Source organism: Cricetulus griseus (assembly GCF_003668045.3).
Source record: "Cricetulus griseus strain 17A/GY chromosome 1 unlocalized genomic scaffold, alternate assembly CriGri-PICRH-1.0 chr1_0, whole genome shotgun sequence".
Taxonomy (NCBI): domain Eukaryota; kingdom Metazoa; phylum Chordata; class Mammalia; order Rodentia; family Cricetidae; genus Cricetulus; species Cricetulus griseus.
The window spans coordinates 128,746,324-128,764,345 of NW_023276806.1; the positions used below are offsets into that span (position 1 = coordinate 128,746,324).

General features: G+C 41.9%; 1 protein-coding gene across 1 annotated transcript; it reads right to left on the reverse strand.

Moving 5' to 3' along the window:
- Positions 1-524: 524 nt before the first annotated feature.
- LOC118239520 (igE-binding protein-like) lies at positions 525-11,265 on the reverse strand. Its single transcript, XM_035451353.1, has 3 exons — positions 11,181-11,265; positions 9,003-9,107; positions 525-1,763 (listed from the first exon to the last, which is right to left on the reverse strand). Exons 1-3 carry the CDS (start codon positions 11,263-11,265, stop codon positions 664-666), a joined length of 1,290 nt encoding a protein of 429 aa, XP_035307244.1. The 3' UTR covers positions 525-663.
- Positions 11,266-18,022: the final 6,757 nt, after the last annotated feature.

Consider the following 18,022-nt stretch of genomic DNA (forward strand, 5'->3'; position numbering starts at 1 on the left):
CATAGCCCATTTTTGTCATAATAGCTGATGCCTGAGGGGAATACTCATTGGTCAGGGTCATGCCCATGGCTTGTAACACATCTCGCCCCCACAGATTTACTGGGAGGGGCAAGACATAGGGGGTAAAGCGTCCCTGCCTGCCCTCGGTGCTCCGCCAGACCAAGGCAGCAGCACTGACAGCTGGAGAGGATTGATATCCAAGGCCTTGAAGAGAATGTGATGAAGTCACAGTAGGCCAGGATTTCGGCCACCAATGCAATGAAATGATGCTTTTGTCAGCCCCTGTATCTGTAATCCCCTCAAATTCTTTTTTATTAACCAATAATTTCATAGTTGGTCTCTCATCTAGGGGTATGGCCAGATAAGCTGAATCATTACCGGTAGAGCCCAAGGCTCTTTTTCGGGAGGTGTAATTCTCTCTATCCCCAGGGGAGGGCAATGGCACTAATTGTGCGATCTTATCTCCCTGCTTTATGGAGAACACGCCCCGAGGGCTGGAGCAGAGGACCTGGAATTCTTCCTTATGATATGGATCTACGATTCCAGGATACACAATGAGTCCTTGTAAGGTCAAGGAACCTCGGCCCAAAATAAGCCCAATGGTAGCGGGGGGTAAAGGCCCCGGAGACTGGATTGGGACCGGCTGAACATTCATTTGGGGCATTAATAAGAAGTCGGAGGCGGCACACAGGTCCACTCCGGAGTGTCCTCGGGAGTCCCTTCCTTCTCTGAGTTGCTTTTCTGGAACTGGTTCCCATATTTTTGAGGGCCCTGGGACCATGGGCCCCGCAGCCCGTTTTTTGGTTGGGACACTTTAGGTTCCTCCCTAGGGGGTAAAAGCCTACCTTTTATGTCCCGCACGGATTTGCATTCGCTGGCCCTATGATAACCTTTTCCACAGCGCCTGCACAACTCCACTTCTCTAATCCTTTCAGGGGCTCTACAATCCTTTTTAAGGTGACCTGTTTTTCCACAGTTAAAGCAGGCAGACGTATTTCGGCGCCTTTGGGTTTGTAAGATGGCTGCGGCCAAGCCTGCATTAGTAAGTGGCCCTCCGAGTTCTCTGCAGATCTTTAACCAGTCCTGTAAACCTTTACTTTTCCGTGGAGCTATGGCTGCTCGGCATTCTTGAGTTGCTTGTTCAAAGACTAATTGTTCAATCAGAGGCATGGCTTGTTCTGCATCACCGAATATCCGGCTAGCAGCCTCTGTCATTCTGGCCACAAAGTCTGAGAATGGCTCCTGGGGCCCCTGGACTATCTTTGTAAGATGTCCACCTGATTCATCTCTTTTTGTCAATGCCTTCCATGCTTTAATGGCGGCAGCTGATATCTGGGCATATACGCCCCAAATGTAATTAGTTTGATTGAGGGCATGTGGCCCCTGTCCTGTCAGCATTTCAAAGGTCCATTGTCTCTGATTTTCATTTTCTGCTGTGACATTGGCCTTTGCCTGTGCCTGGGCTGCATCATAAAAAAGAGCCTTCCACTCCATATATTGTCCCATATTGGGGAGCACTGCTTTTACTGTTGTCTCCCAATCAGTGGGTGTCATAGCATAGTTTGCTAGTCTTTCTACTTGTATTGTTGTAAAATTGGCATTGACCCCATACTTCCGGACTGATTCAGCCAATTCTTTAATCTGATTATAGTCTACGGGAGCATGTATTCTTGCCCCCTCATTTTCAAAGACTGGGAAAGCCATCTGCAATTTCCTTCGCTCCTCTAATGGTAAAAAAGAGTCAGTACCAAATAGTGGCGGTGCTGATGGAAGCACACCCGCTGGATTAACAGGCGGTGGCCTCATATTTGCTTTTATTTTTGGCAGCTCCTCCTCTAGCTCTGTTTCCTTGTTAGAGTCTAAAATCTCAGAGTCTGAACTGCTCTGCTCCAAGACCTCTAGTTTCGTTGTAGGGCAGAGGCTAGGTTTTAAATCTTTATTTCTCTTAAATTCACCGGGGTGTGACCGGTTATTCCCTATTTTCTCTCCCCCTTTTTTTATATCCTGGGGAGGGCCTTTTTCCTTGGACATGTCCTTCCTTTTTCGAGCTCCTATTCTCTCATCTCGTTCGGTTTCTGATATACTATCCTGTACCTCTTTAAGCATTTTTTGACTCTCTGCTACCATGGGACGGCAAGCCTCAATCTCTATATAATTTTTAATTAGGTCTCTCTGTTTTGAAGAGCCCATAATGCTGGAGGCTACCTGGGGTAAGCTTGGTCTCGAACTGGAACATCAGCCACGGTGGGCATAATATAAGACCAATGTGAACAAAATTAGAATAAAGACTAGAATTAAGGCTTTTCCATCCCATAGTGGTGGCAAATTAAAAGCAAAGTCAAAAGGGAAGGTGTCGGAATGAAGCATACCTCTCTGAACTTACCACCCTGCAGTTCTGAATCCGCCCTGTTAGAGGGGTCTCTGAGGTGCTGGAGATGTTAAGCGTTCCCGGGTTTCGGCACCATATGTCCCGCGCCCACTCTGTATTCCTCGCCAGCAAGAAACACACGCAGGACACTCGGATCCTTCTGCAGACAAGCTTTAATGCATTAGACTGAGCAGAGACATTGAACGAAGAAAAACCATCCCTATATAAAAGGCTGACCAGCCGCCTGGGACGTATTACCCTATGAATGGCTTCAGCTCCTCAGGGAAGAATGAGCCACGGGATAGGCAGAGATCAAAGGAATGGAGATTACCCAGCGCCTGTGAAGTAATTCACACCTTGGTGTCTTCAGGCAGCATTATAATGCAGGAACCGGCTTCCTACAGAGAGGCTTTTGATGACTGCTTCTATTTCATTAGGGGTTATAGGTCGATTTAAACTGCTTATCTGATCTTGGTTTAATTTTGGTGAGTGATATCTATCCAGGAAACTGTCCATTTCCTTTAGATTTTCGAACTTTGTGGAGTACAGGTTTTCAAAGTATGACCCGAAGATTCTTTTGATTTCCTCAGTGTCCGTTGTTATAACCCCCTTTTTGTTTCTGATTTTGTTAATTAGCATGTGTTCGCTCTACCTTTTGGTTAGTTTGGATAGAGGTTTGTCTATCTTGTTGATCTTCTCAAAGAAACAACTCTTTGTTTCATTGATTCTTTGTAATGTTTTCCTAGTTTCTAGTTTATTGATTTCAGCCCTCAGTTTGATTATTTCCTGATCTACTCCTCCATGGTGAGTTTGTTTCTTTTTGCTCTAAAGCTTTCTGTTGTTCTGTCAACTCTCTAGTGTAACTATTCTCCAGTTTCTTCATGTGGGCACTTAGTGCTATGAACTTTCCTCTTAGCATTGATTTCAAAATGTCCCATAAGTTTGGGTATGTTGTGTCTGCATTCTCATTAAATTCCAGGAAGACTTTAATTTCTTTTTTTATTTCTTCCTCAACCCAGGAATGGTGCAATTGGGTGGTATTCAATTTCCACGAGCTTGTAGGTTTTCTGCAATTTGTATTTCTGTTTAATTCTAGCTTTAAAGCATGGTGATCTGATGAGATACAGGGGTTTATTTCAATTCTTTTGTATAGGTGGAGGTTTGCTCTGCTGCCAACTATGTGGTCAATTTTGTAGAAGGTGCCATGTGACGCTGAGAAGAAGGTATATTCTTTTGTGTTTGGATGGAATGCTCTATTGATATCGTTAAACCCAGTTGGGTCATAACTTCTGTTAGATCCTTTGTTTCTTTGTTAAGTTTCTGTCTGGTGATCTTGTGTCGTGGTGAAAGCAGGGTGTTGAAGTCTCCTGCAATAAGTGTGTGTAGTTTTATGTGTAGTTTGAGCTTTAATAATGTCTCTTTTACAAATGAGGGTGCCTTCGTATTTGGGGCATAGATGTTCATGATGGAGACTTCATCTTGATGAAGTATGATGAGTATGTGATGAGTATGAAATGCCCTTCTTCATCTCTTTTGATTGCTTTCAGTTTAAAGTCTAATTTGTTAGATATTAGGATTGCTACACCAGCTTGTTTCTTTGGTCCATTTGATTGGAAAATATTTTCCCATCACTTTACTCTGAAGTAATGCCTGTCTTTGAAGTTAAGGTGTGTTTCTTGTATACAGCAGAATTATGGATTCTGTCTTCCTATCCATTCTGTTAACCTGTATCTTTTTATGGGCAGGTCAAGACCATTGACATTGAGGGATATTAATGTCCATTGATTGTTAGTTCTTGTTTGTTTTGGATTTATTGTTGGTGGTATCATTGTATGTGTATTTTGCCCTCCTGATTGTTTTCGTTTGTTAAAGTTGGATTATCTATTGCCTATTTTTGTGAGTGTAGTTATTTTCATTGTGTTGGAGTTTTCATCTAAAACTTTCTGTAGGATATGTATTGTTTAAGTCTGGTTTTGTCATGGAATATCTTGTTCTCTCCATCTTTAGTGATTGAAAGTTTTGCCTGGTAGAGTAGTCTGGGTTGGCATCCATGCTCCCTTAGTGTTTGTAGGATATCTATCCAGGACCTTCTGGCTTTCAACGTTTCCATTGAGAAATCGGGTGTGATTCTGATAGGTCTGTCTTTATATGTTACTTGGCCTTTTTCCTTTGCTGCTTTTCTGTAGGTTGGGGAAGTTTTCTTCTATAATTTTGTTGAATATTTTTTCTGTTCCTTTGAGCTGTATTTCTTCACCTTCTTTATACCTATTATTCTTAGGTTTGGCCTTTTCACGGTGTCCCATATTTCCTGAATATTTTGTGTTAGGGATTTGTTGGAAATGAGATTTTCTTTGGTTGATGACTTTATATTCTCTAGAGAGTCTTCAACGACTGAGATTCTCTCTTCCATCTCTTGAATTACATTGTTTATACTCACATCTTTAGTTCCAGATTGTTTATCTAGCCTTTCAAATTCCAGCATCACCTCATTCTGTGTTTTCTTTGTTTCTATTTCAGGTTTCATGCCTTGAACTGTTTCAAGTACTTCCTTCATTTGTTTGGTTATTATTTGTTGGCTTTCTTCAGACTCTTTAAGAGATTTGTTTACTTCTTGAATTTTTTGGTTTGTCTTTTCCTCCATCTCATGTAATTTTTTGCTTGTTTTTTCTTCTATTTCTCTAAGGAATTTTCTTGTTTCCTCTTTAAAGGTCTCTATCATCTTCCTAAGATAATTTTTGAGGTCCATCTCTTCTTCATCCTCTGTGTTGGGCTTCTCAGTTCTTGCTGTTGTGGAGTCCCTAGATTCTGGTGGTGTCATATTGGTCTTTCTGTTGTTGAGTGTGTTCTTACTCTGTCTTCTTCCCATCCCTTCTTCCAGGGAGTGCAAGTGGGGTCTCTCCCTCTCTCTGGTGGCTGGCGGAGAGCTCAGCCTCTAGCAGTAGCAGGATGGAAGAAAGTGGTGGGGAAATAAGGGTGGGTGTGTCAGGACTCAGGGTGGGCCTTCCTGGTCTGGGCAGGTGCACTCTTGTCAGGGTAGGCTCAGGCAGAAGCAAGCAGGGGTTGATAGGGAAGGTTGGGGAGCAGAGCAGCACCCAGACTTACCTGAGGCTCAGGCCCCAGCTGCAGGACAGAGGGCCCCAGCCACAGGACAGAAGGCCCCAGCCACAGGACAGAGGGCAGAGTGTAGACAGGGGTGAGGTATGTCCAGATTTAGGGTGGGCCTTCTGGTCAGGGCAGGTCCACTCTTGTGGGGGGAGGGGGTTCAGGCAGAATCAAGCAGGGGTTGATGGAGAAGGTTGGGGACAGGGCAGAGCAGTGCCCAGATTCACCTGAGGCTGGGGCACCTGCAGCACAACAGAGTGACCTCTGCATTTTTTAACAGTTGTGATTTTCTGTAATGGTCTCCATATGTTGCAAAAAGAAGTTACCTTGATTAGTGGTAAAAGCCACACTTACCTGTGAGTATTGGGAAAGTATACAGAATGAAGTTAGGGATTATGCTGTCCTAGTAAACTGGCGATAGTGGGTTCTCCTCTAAGACCCATGATATTATTAACACTCACTTTTTGGCCAAGTGTCCAGCACACGGGCATGATTTTACTGAAGCTGATCAGGCCTTAAGTCCAATTAGAAAGAGCTCTTGGCTTCTGTAAGGCAAAGGAGACAGTTAACAAGACAAAAACGGAAGCCCAAAGACTGGGAAAAGATATTCACCAACCCCACATCTGACAGAGGGCTGATCTCCAAAATATACAAAGAACTCAAGAAGCTAGTCCCCCAAACACCAAACAACCCAATTAAAAAGTGGGGAACAGAACTAAATAGACAATTCTCAATAGAGGAATCTAAAATGGCTCAAAGACAAATGAGAAAGTGTTCAACATCCTTAGTCATCAGGGAAATGAAAATCAAAACAACTCTGAGATACCATCTTACTCCTGTCAGAATGTCTAAAATCAAAAATACCAATGACAGTTTATGCTGGAGAGGATGCAGAGAAAGAGGAATACTCCTCCACTGCTGATGGGAGTGCCAACATGTACAGCCATTGTGGAAATCAGTATGGCGACTCCTCAAGAAAATGGGAATGAGTCTACCACAAGATCCAGCAATTCCACTCCTAGGCATATACCCTAAAGAAGCACATTCATATAACAAGGGCATATGTTCAACCATGTTCATAGCAGCATTATTTGTAATAGCCAGAAACTGGAAGCAGCCTAGATGCTCCTCAACCGAAGAATGGATAGAGAAATTGTGGTACACTTACACAATGGAGTCCTACTCAGCAGAAAAAAACAATGGAATCTTGAAATTTGCAGGAAAATGGATGGTACTCGAAGAAACCATTCTGAGCGAGGTAACCCAAACACAAAAAGACAAATATGATATGTACTCACTCATATGGGGACCTGCTTTATGATACATAGTACTGAGCATGCTTTATCAGAGCTGTTTTTAATGATGTAGCTCAGAATGGTTTCCTCCCAGATGATGACTGAGAAGCTAATTTAAAAAAAAATGGTGACAAGTGCCACAAGAGTAACAGAACTGTGCTGTTTTCTGAGATTTTGTTTTTTACTTTGTTGTTGTTTGTTTGTTTGTTTGTTTGTATTTTTGTTTTTGTTTGTTTTTTTTAAATGGGAGTGTGCTGGATGTCTCTACAATTTTGTTCAAAGGACTGTAGAACCTGGAAAAGCTGTTGCTGCTATTGATGCATAACATATTGCCATTATTGCTCTTTTTACATAAATATATGTATATGCTAATTGAAAAAAATCATAGGTGAGTATGAGCTATCTCTGTAGTTAATGGCACACATTGCTATGTCTGATGACCTACCTGAGTTCAATTCCTGGGACCTGCATGTTGTTATTAAAGAACCAACTCCCACAAATTGTTCTTTGACTTTCACACATATGCCTTGGTACTCATGCATGTGTACACACACACACACCACCACCACCACCACCACCATTTACTGTCTTATTGTGTGCATTAGAAGCCTGCATGACACTATGAAAAAGTCTTCAATGATTCTATAGTGAATAGTTAACTCTGTCTATGTAGCTCACTACAGATGGGACACATGGAAAAAAAGTAAGCTGAGCTAATCATGGAAGAGAAAAGTTACAATACAAGGTAGTGAATGCTACAGAATTTCACTAATGGATAAATTTCAAAAGTTACTTTCATATGATGAAAAGATTAATAATTATTGATAGTGAAGCCTCAAGATGGTGTGAATGAGGGACAGGCTGTCAATACACATTAAATTCTTGAAAAAAAGAAAAAAAAGAGCTCTTGGTTGCAGCCAAGATACAAGTCCCACTACTGCTTGATCCTTTAGGAACATCTTGGTCATTGTTATGGTTTCTAGGTGCTACATCTGTGGAGACCTATTCAGTGCTGATAAATTTATTGATCATTCATAATTTTTATAATATCCCATCCCCCAACTCCTCCATAATTCATATCCCCTTCCCCACCCATCCAATTTTATGTTCTCTTTAAAAAAATAAATAAACATCAACTACAGTTTGTGCTGCCCATCTACTCCTGGATATGTGTCCTTCCAGTGGAATATGGCCAACCTCTCAGGGGCCACACTCCTAAAGGAAATGAGCTCTCTCTCTCCTAACAGTCACAAACTGTAAATCGCTACCCAACTAGAGTAGCTGCCTCCCATCTCCAGGCTGAGATTCACTCTAGCTTGACCTTGCACAGCTCTTGTACATGCTGTCACAATCACAAGCACTATGAATTTATATGTATAACTGTTTTGCTGTGTTTGAAATACTGTTTCCCCAGACTTCTGTCTGGGAGGCCAGCACAGGACTGATCCAGACCCCTGAATGTGGATGTCATTGAGGAGGCCTTGGCACTCTATGGGGCCCCTGGTAGTAGATTAGTTTTTTTCCCTGGTGTAAGAAGGGACTTTGAGAGCCCATCCCACATGAAGGGATGCACTCTTGGCCTGGACACATGGGGGAGGGCCTAGGCCAGGCCCAGGATGATGTGGTAGACTTTGGGGAACCCCCCTAGAGGCCCCTACCCTGCCTGGGGAGTGGAGGGTGGATGGAGTAGAGGGTAGGTCAGGAGTTGGGGAGAGGGGAGGGAGAGGAAGAAGGGACTGACATATGAAACAATCTTGTTCCTAATTTGAACTAATTTTTAAAAATGAAAGAAAGAAATACCATGTTTCCTTTTGTCAGACCACCACCTCTTGCTCTTACAAGCTTTCCTTTCCCTTTCCACAATGATACCTCAGCCTTGAAAGAGGGGGCTGTTGTTAACCCACCCTGGCCATCAAGGCTAAATCTTCACAGATTGAAGGATGTACCAAGACATCAGCATGAAGTAAGCAGGGCTTCAAAGCCCTAGCATTCAAGAGTAGTACAAAGCATTTCTCACTTTTACTGTTAAGACAAGCAAAACATGAAGTGACATCTGCAGTTAGTTTAAACAAATACAAGTTTAGAGAGGGACTACACCAGGTGTTATGTCTTATCATCTTCCTTTGGTCATGTGAAAAGAGCCAAGAATATTCCTCCCAGTTCTTTGCCTTTCCCACAAAGACGAGGTGGGCATGCCAGGGTATTCTGTCCATGCCCTTGCTTTCAAATGAACTCACTTATCATTCTTTCTAGAAGGCCATCTTGTGAGAAAAACATTCTGCACTCTGCACCATCCAGCCTTGACAGTGAGTCCACAGCTTTTCCACACAGGTTCACAGAGGCTGTAATACAGATGCCAGTTTATAGCTTAGAATTCTGAAGTCTCTTGTCCCCTGCTACCTGACCAATTGCGTGTCTGTTTACTGCCACCAACTGATGAGACTGTCCTGATGATGGTTGATTGTTGCATTCATCTGTGAGTACAGTCACTGAGAGTCAGCATCATTCTATGGCAAGTTAAAACAGAAGCCAGTAGTAGATTCTCCATGACGAGCTACACGTGTCTAGCTACAGGTTTTTTGGGCCCTTATATCAGAGGCCAGCTATCTAATTGGGTTGAAAACCCACTCCAAAAAATGGAACCCATACCTAACACTGGCCAGGTAGCCAAGAACCTGGGAAAAGATGGGCCATGGACATAGGAAAAGTCAAATACTGTTATTCAGCTCAATGGCTGTACCAATGTAATGACTCATTGTTTTTTTGTTTTGTTTTGGTTTGGTTTGGTTTGGGTTTTCGAGACAGGGTTTCCCTGTGGCTTTGGAGGCTGTCCTGGAACTAGCTCTTGTAGACCAGGCTGGTCTGGAACTCACAGAGATCCGTCTGCCTCTGCCTCCCGAGTGCTGGGATTAAAGGCGTGTGCCACCAACGCCCGGCTATAATGACTCATTGTTACGATAAATCTTTCCACCAAACACCACTGAGCCCCACCGCCACGTGTATGATTTACAGAAGCTGCCCGCCCAAGTTAGGCCCAAATGAATACACAGAAACTTGTATTAGGTTCAAAGCTGCTTGGCCAATGACTAGGATTCCTCATCTGTTAGCTCAGTCTTAATTATCATACATCTAAATATGTTATAAGACTTATCTTATCGGACACCTTGTTGGCATCCCTTCTGGTCGGTGGATCACATTGTGCCGCTGGAGCAGGAGCAGAGGGGAAAAGAAGGCCCTTCCAGTTTCTCCTTCACTTAAATATGAGTCTCCTTGCTATGTCACTTCCTGTCTGGATCAGCACTTCTCTACTACATTTCCCAGAATCCTCTTTGACTCCTAGTCCTGTCTACTTGCTGTCTCATTGGCCAAACAGTATTTTATTTAACAATCAATAAGATAAACATACACAGTACATTCCCCATCAACTCATAATGACATTTTGCTATATGTCATGGCCCGGCATGTCTCAGCTTTAACCCACGACAACCATGAGGTTCTACCTGAGTGGGGGTGTGTGGACCTGGAAGCTTCTAGCAACCCAACTTCGATAAAGACCAAACTTGGGCATCTTGTCATCTTCAGAGAGCTCTCAGTTCCACGTTGTAGAACTAGAGTCATTTCTTTATTAGCCATCTTTTCTGGTGTTTCTTAACCATCCTGCCAACACCACGAGGGAACCATCTCTCTTTGTTCTCTCTGCTCTCTGGTTGCTTGCCCCTAACTCCTAACCTTCCATCCTCACAAGTTACTCACACACCTCTGCCCTCCCTGCCCAGGTGAGGGCCTATTCAGATGCTTAGGTCCACAGAGATGCAAATAAGAGGCATATTACCCTGAGGCCATGGTAAACAATAGTAGCCTTACTGGCATTAACAATACAATAGTGGGCTGGAGCTTTCCGGTGCTCCATGTTTAGTGAGACCAAAGGCTGGATCTCAAAAATATTCAATAGCGGAAATATTTTGGTTCCCCACAGCTATACCTAGCGATAACTGTCTCCATTCAGCCAACCATCAAAGAAGCTTCGTTCTGCAGTAGATGGGAACAAATTCATAGATACACAGCTGAACAATGTGCACAGAGTGGGAGACTTGGGAACACTCAGTCCTAAACAAGATGTCTCCATAAAACCACTTCCTTGAGGGCTTAGGGAACCCTGCAGAAAAGGAGGCAGAAAGATTGCAAGAGCCCATGAGGATGAAAGACACAAAGGAAATGATGCCTTGCAGGCTGATATATATATTAACTCACACTCAGTGAGGAACCATGCGCAGGGCACGAACACAGCTAAGCCAGATGTGGGGGATTAGCTCCAGTACAGGGAAGTGGACATAATTTCCCATCCCTAACAAAGAAGCTATCTCCAACTGACAAGTGTTCACAAAGAAAAATGCAATCTCACTGGGTATACAAACCACATTTAACAGCTGCGCCCATGCCCTGCAGTAGACGGTCAACACAAAATGAACTCAGTGGTATTTTGGAAGACATTTTTCTCATCGTTCTTTGTCTCAGCACTGTTTTTGCCTCACAGCTCTTAAACATTACAGTTTCAAATTTTGCATTTTTGTGGGGTTGTGTGTGTCTATGTGTATGTGTATTATGTACGTATGTATCTGTGCATGTGCTTCTGCTATTTCTTTGTCTCTTCTTGTTTGTTTGTTTGTTTGCAAAAAAGAAAAAGAAGAAGAAAGCCTGGAGTTGTAATGAGAGGAAAGTGGGGAGGACCTGGGAGGAGATAAAGTATGGGAAATTATAAACAGAATATGTAAAATGGAAAAATCTATTGCCATTATAAATACATAAATAAATATACAGGCCTTGCATTAAGAAGATAAAGAATAAAACCACAAGTAGGCATTAATGAGATATCTGGTGTTAGGTGATTCACTTGATTTACTTAATCTTCAGTTCCTTTGTTTAAAATGGAATTATAATTCCTAGAGAGTTTTTGAAAACCTAATGGAGCCGGGTGTTGGTGGTGCACGCCTTTAATCCCAGCACTCGGGAGGCAGAGGCAGGCAGGTCTCTGTGAGTTCGAGGCCAGCCTGGTCTCCAGAGAGAGTGCCAGGACAGCCTCCAAAGCTACACAGAGAAACCCTGTCTCAAAAAATCAAAAAAAAAAAAAAGAAAACCTAATAGAATTATATTAAAAATTGTTTTTTTATAGGTATGATGCATTCATACTCCAAAAATAGCTATAGCAACTGTGCCATTTTACTTTCAAATGGAATTAATTCTCCTCTTGGAAAAGGATATTCACAGTTGCTATAATTTTAAAAGGTATGTTCCAGTCACTGTGAACTTTTACCTTTAACCTCAGTTGATCTTTTATTATTATTCATAAATGAAGCATTATTGTTCAGAGAGATTGTTTGATACACACTAATTCATATAGCTAGCAAATGCCAAATATCACTTTAGGTCACCTATGAAGATCTGTATTTCCTTAAACACAGTTCTATATAGCCATATTTGAAATAAATGCATAAATAAAAAGAGTAATTTCTGCATTTTAATCAGTATGATATTGGATTTATATACTACAAATATAACCTTTCATATAATTTTAACATATCATTTCAAATTACATGCTCATGTGATCTTCTTAGTTTGACTAAAGTTGAGCTGTTATTTTTGAAATAAAGCTTTAAAAATGAGAGCGCAAGTGGAGTCACACTCCATGGATGGACTGTGTCACTCCCAGATGACACTAGTTGTTAAATGAAAATTGAAGTAAAAGGCATCAGATATCTCCCCATGATTTATTGGCACGGTGAGCCTCAAGATCTGCAAAACACTATTACTGTTGGGAGAAGTGGGGCCTAGGTTCAGATCGGTATATGAGTGCTTGTCCAACGGGTCTCTGCGAGACAAAACCCAGGGAGACTTTGGGACAGTACATAATAGTGCTAGGGCGCAGGGACTGCGTGTCTCTTCTCCTTCATAACATTGATGATTCCCTTAGTAGTTTATATTTTGACTTGGTCAGTCATTCAAAGGACAGATGTGATCATTCCCAGACACCCCATTTTTTTCCTCCAATATTTTCCCCTAAAATTCTTTGGGAACTGATGCTTCACAGGTTTCTTATCTGTAAATATCAGCTGTCACTGTGTTCTGAGTGGTACAGATAGGATCAGAGGCAATAAAAGTTAATGCAGTTAAAGAAGTACAGTTAACTGTATTCAAGCAGCTTATGGCAAATCACCCCTATTTCTGTTAATATGCTTTAAGTTTTAAACAATATTGTAGTTCTTGAAAATGTGTTCCTGTGTTTATCACTTTTTAGCTTTGTAAGAAGAGAATTACCTGGTTTGATATTTAGCCAAACTAGCGAAATGCTGAGCATTGTTTTAGTTTAAAGGTTATTTTGATGTAAAAGTTGGGGAGGGGACATATGTGACGTATTTGTTTTTGTCAGAGGTTAACACTGGAGGAGGGGGTAAACATGTTTTGTTTTTTTTTTTAATTCAAGTTAGGGAACAAGCTTGTTTCACATGTAAGTCCCTTCTCCCTCTCCCTCCCCTCACCCCCATGCCTCCCACCCACCCCCAACCTACCCCCCACCCCATCCACCCACCACTCCCCAGGCAGGGTAGGGCCCTCAACGGGGGCTCTGCAAAGTCCACCAAATCTTCCTGTGCTGGTCCTGGGACCTTCCCCATGTGTCCAGGGCCAGAGTGTATCCCTTCACGTGGGATGGGCTCTCAAAGTCCCTTCTTATACCAGGGAAAAATACTAATCCACTGCCAGAGACTCCCTGGAGTGCAGAGGACTCCTCATTGACATCCATGTTCAGGGGTCTGGATCAGTCCCACACTAGCCTCCCAGATAGCCTCTAGGGTCGATATGCTTTCCCTTGTTCAGACCAACTGTTCCTGTGCATTTCTCCAACCTGGTACAGACTCCTTCGATCTTCATTCCTTCCTCTCTTCAACTAAATTCCTGATTTCAGCTCAGTGTATATCTGTGGATGTCAGTCTCTGCTTCCATCAGCCACTGGAGAGGTCTCTAGGATGGCATAAAGAGTAGTCATCAATCTCATTTTAGGGGAAGGGCATTTAGGTTATCCTCTCCACCATTGCCTGGCTTGTCAGATCATGTCATCCTTGTAGGTCTCTGGAGATCTCCCTGGTTCCAGATCTCTTCTTGGACCTATAGTGGCTCCCTTTAATGTGGTATCACTCATCCTGCTCTCTCTCCTCTATTCTTCCCCCAACTCAATATTTCTACTTCTCCATTTCCTCTCCAATACTCCTCTTCTCCTGCTCTTATTGTGGAAGCTCCCTCTTACCTACTCTCATGCTCCCAGTTAGCTCAGGAGTTCATGACACTTCCCATTCCTGGGGTCCATTTATCCCTTAGAGTCCTTCATGTTTCCTAGTTTCTTTGGTGAAGAGGATTATAGGGTGGTAATCCCTTGCTCTATGTCTAAAATTCATATATGAGTGAGTACATACCATGTTTGTCTTTTTGTGATTGGGTTACCTCTCTCAGAATGGTTTCTTCCAGTTCCATCTATTTGCCTGCGAATTTCAAGATTCCATTGCTTTTTTCTGCTGAGTAGTATTCCATTGTATAAATGTACCACATTTTCTCAAACCATTCTTCAGTTGAGGGGCATCTAGGTTGCTTCCAGGTTCTGGCTATTACAAACAATGCTGCTATGAACACGGTTGAACATATGTCCTTGTTGTATGAACATGCACTTTTTGGGTATATACCCAAGAGAGGAATGGCTGGATCTTTGAGGTAGACTGATTCCCACTTTTCTGAGCAACCGCCATACTGATTACCAGAGTGGTCTTACAAGTTCGAATTCCCACCAGCAATGGACGAGTGTTCCTTTTTCTCCACATCCTCTCCAGCATAGATTGTCATTGGTATTTTTGATTTTAGCCATTCTGACAGGTGTGCAGTGGTATCTCAGAATTGTTTTGAGTTGCATTTCTCTGATGGCCAAGGATTTTGAGCACATTCTTAAGTGTCTTTCAGCCATTTAAAATTCCTCTGTTGAGAATTCCCTATTTAGTTCTGCACCCCACTTTTTAATTTCATTGTTTGGTGTTTTGGTGGCTAGCTTCTTGAGATCTCCCATGCTCTTGGATACATAGAATCAACATAGTAAAAATGGCAATCCTGCCAAAAGCAATCTACAGATTCAACGGAATCCCCATCAAAATCCCAACACAGTTTTTCACAGACATTGAAAGAACAATACTCAACTTTATATGGAAAAATAAAAAACCCAGGATAGCCAAAACAACTCTTTACAATAAAGGATCTTCTGGAGGCATCACCATCCCTGACTTCAAGCTCTACTATAGAGCCATAGTTCTGAAAACAGCTTGGTATTGGCACAAAAATAGACAGATAGACCAATGGAATCGAATTGAAAACCCTGATATTAACCCAAGCACCTATGAACACCTTATTTTTGACAAAGGTGCTAAATCTATACAATGGAAAAAAGATAGCATCTTCAACAAATGGTGCTGGCACAATTGAATTTGGACATGCAGATTGCAGATAGATCCATACCTGTCACCATGCACAAAACTTAAGTGCAAATGGATCTAAGATCTCACCGTAAATCCAGCCACACTGAATCTTCTAGAAGAGAAAGTGGGAATTACCCTTTAACAAATTGGCACGGGAGACTGCTTCCTGAACATTATGCCAGTAACACAGACATTGAGGTCTGCAATTAATAAATTGGACCTCCTGAAACTGAGAAGCTTCTGCAAGGCAAAGGAAACAGTAGGACAAAACGACTACCCACAGAATGGGAAAAGATCTTCACCGATCCCACATCTGACAGAGGGCTGATTTCCAAAACATGTTTGTTTTTGAAGCATGGAGACACCTTGAGCTATTCAAGGCCAGCGACTTTTGTGAAACCCATCTAGTGGTCAGACAATTCTTCCACCCACATCCCTTCCCCATCTCAGGAACTAAATCTGGGCTGCAGTGGGACCACAGTATTGCCCTTGGTTATCCAACATAGCACATGGTAAGAACATGGGTCCTGAATACACTGCACATCTTGACTGCAAGATATAGAGAAATGAGTCTCAAATCACCCAGGGAACTTTCTCCTTGCTATGAGCTTTCATAATGCTGGAAAGTTCCATGCAGACTGCTGGGGAACAAAGACATCAATAATCTTATCCCACACTAGATACTACATGCTGCAACACTGCCCTGCTAGACAAGACATGCCCATTGGTGCAATAGGGGCAAGACTGTTCTGGATAACTAACCCCTTTCTGACCAGATTTGAAGCCTGATCCATGGGACAAAATTAATGATGTTTACAAAGTGGAGTCAGAAATATGGTAGTTCATTGGGGGAAAGTATTCACGCAAGGCAGCCAGTGACTAGGTTTGCACCTGAGTAGGAGGGACCCAGAAAATGCTTCCTAGTCAGCTCAGCCAGGCGAAAGAGAGCCTCATGCATGCCTCCCTCCTTTTTAAACCCTTGTTACATAACTCTGATCACGCCCAAGTAGGCTTAGTCAGCGGTACCTCTTAATCAGGGTTTCTCCCTAGAATTCCTCTTTTAGTCTAACGAGGATTTAAACTTAACAGTGTAAGTTATCTACAATTAACAATCATAAAGGTGAATCACAAGAAGATATAATAATCTACTTATATCACATCCTAACTATATCTATTCCATCTAAACTCTAAAGTCATCTGAAAGAAATGTCCAAGCCTGAACACCTCCTTCCTATCCCAACCCTAAACAATAGGAAACTAGCCCTAACTAGGTGTACATTATGCTTACTGTCAACAGTGGGGAAAGGGGGCATATTATTCTCAGAGTTACTTCCTGCTGAAATGGGACAATGATAGCCTCATGGGGTCCTGTAGGAAGAAAATTAGAGTAATGGAAGTCTTGAGTGGATTACCTACAACACATGTATCCAGCCTGTGTTTTGTGGGAGATGTTTGATTGAAGGTCTAGTTTGAAGTCCTTATCTTGATTAAGTCCTCGTGTTGATTCAAGTCAGTACCTGAAGCTCTGGCCAGAGTGTCAGTTCAAATGAGTTGGATCATTTAGTTGGATCCAGTGGACTCGATGAGGTGTGGCCCATTTTCTTTCTGGAGAACTCAAAGATTGCTGATAGGAAGTTCTTCATTGGCTGTGGGGAACTTAAACATTAATGTCAACAGAGAAATTTTAACTTTTATATGTATCTATACCAGGAAAAGCAACAATACGGAAAATAATAATTATGAGGGAATTTATACTTTAAGAGAAAGAACTGAGAATAGACAAATGACAGTCCTAATTTTTTTTCTTATTCTGTATTACATCAATTGACTTCTTGTTATAATACAGAAACTCTGAATTTTATTTTAACAACATGCTTTGATTTAGAGGAGGAAAGCCAAATTCAACTCTAAAGCCAGTATTGGTTTAATTTAATAGGGACTAGGAAATAAAGAGGAATAAATTTCACTGAGAGACACCTGTAGGGTTTACCATATGGCAAATTCCTTTTGTTTGATGGTTCTTTTTGGATAGCTACCTTCTCTTTTTTTAAGTATCCACCCATGCAGTGTCGTTTTGCTTTCTGGAGATGAGTCTCCCTGTGAAGATAAAAACAAAACACTTCCCTTTCTTTTTTTCTTTTTTTTTTTAACACTTCCCTTTCCTTTATGAGGTTTCTATACCGTTTATGAAGTATACCTTGGAGGATGACCTGTCATTTCTCCTCATCGAGAGGTTTTTCTTGTTTGACTCAAATCTTGATCAACTATGATGGTATCCAAAGCTTTTCTTCTCCTGTGGAAACAAAGGCAAAACCCCTTCCCCAATGTAACACATGTCCTGGTTTCCATACAGAGGTCAATACATCTTTGAAATATACTGGCTAATTTAGTTCAGCAGTTTTTCTGTAATCCAGTGTCTTTCTGCAGCTATTTATCCTTTCTCATTAGCATTAAGAAAGTTTAGTGTTAATAAAGCATTATGTAACCTATGTTTAGGGGTTTTGTTCCCCCTGCCTGTTTATGGAGCATTTCTTTCAGTGTCCAATTAGATCTCTCTACCACTGCTTGTCCTGTGGGATTGTATGGTATTCCAGTTATGTGCTTTATGCTGTAATATTTGAAAAACTTCCAATTTGGTGGAGACATATGCTGGAGCATTGTCAGTTTTTATTTGTGCAGGTATACCCATAATGGCCATTATCTCTAACAGGTGTGTTATAACATAATCAGCCTTTTCAAAGCTAAAAGCAGTA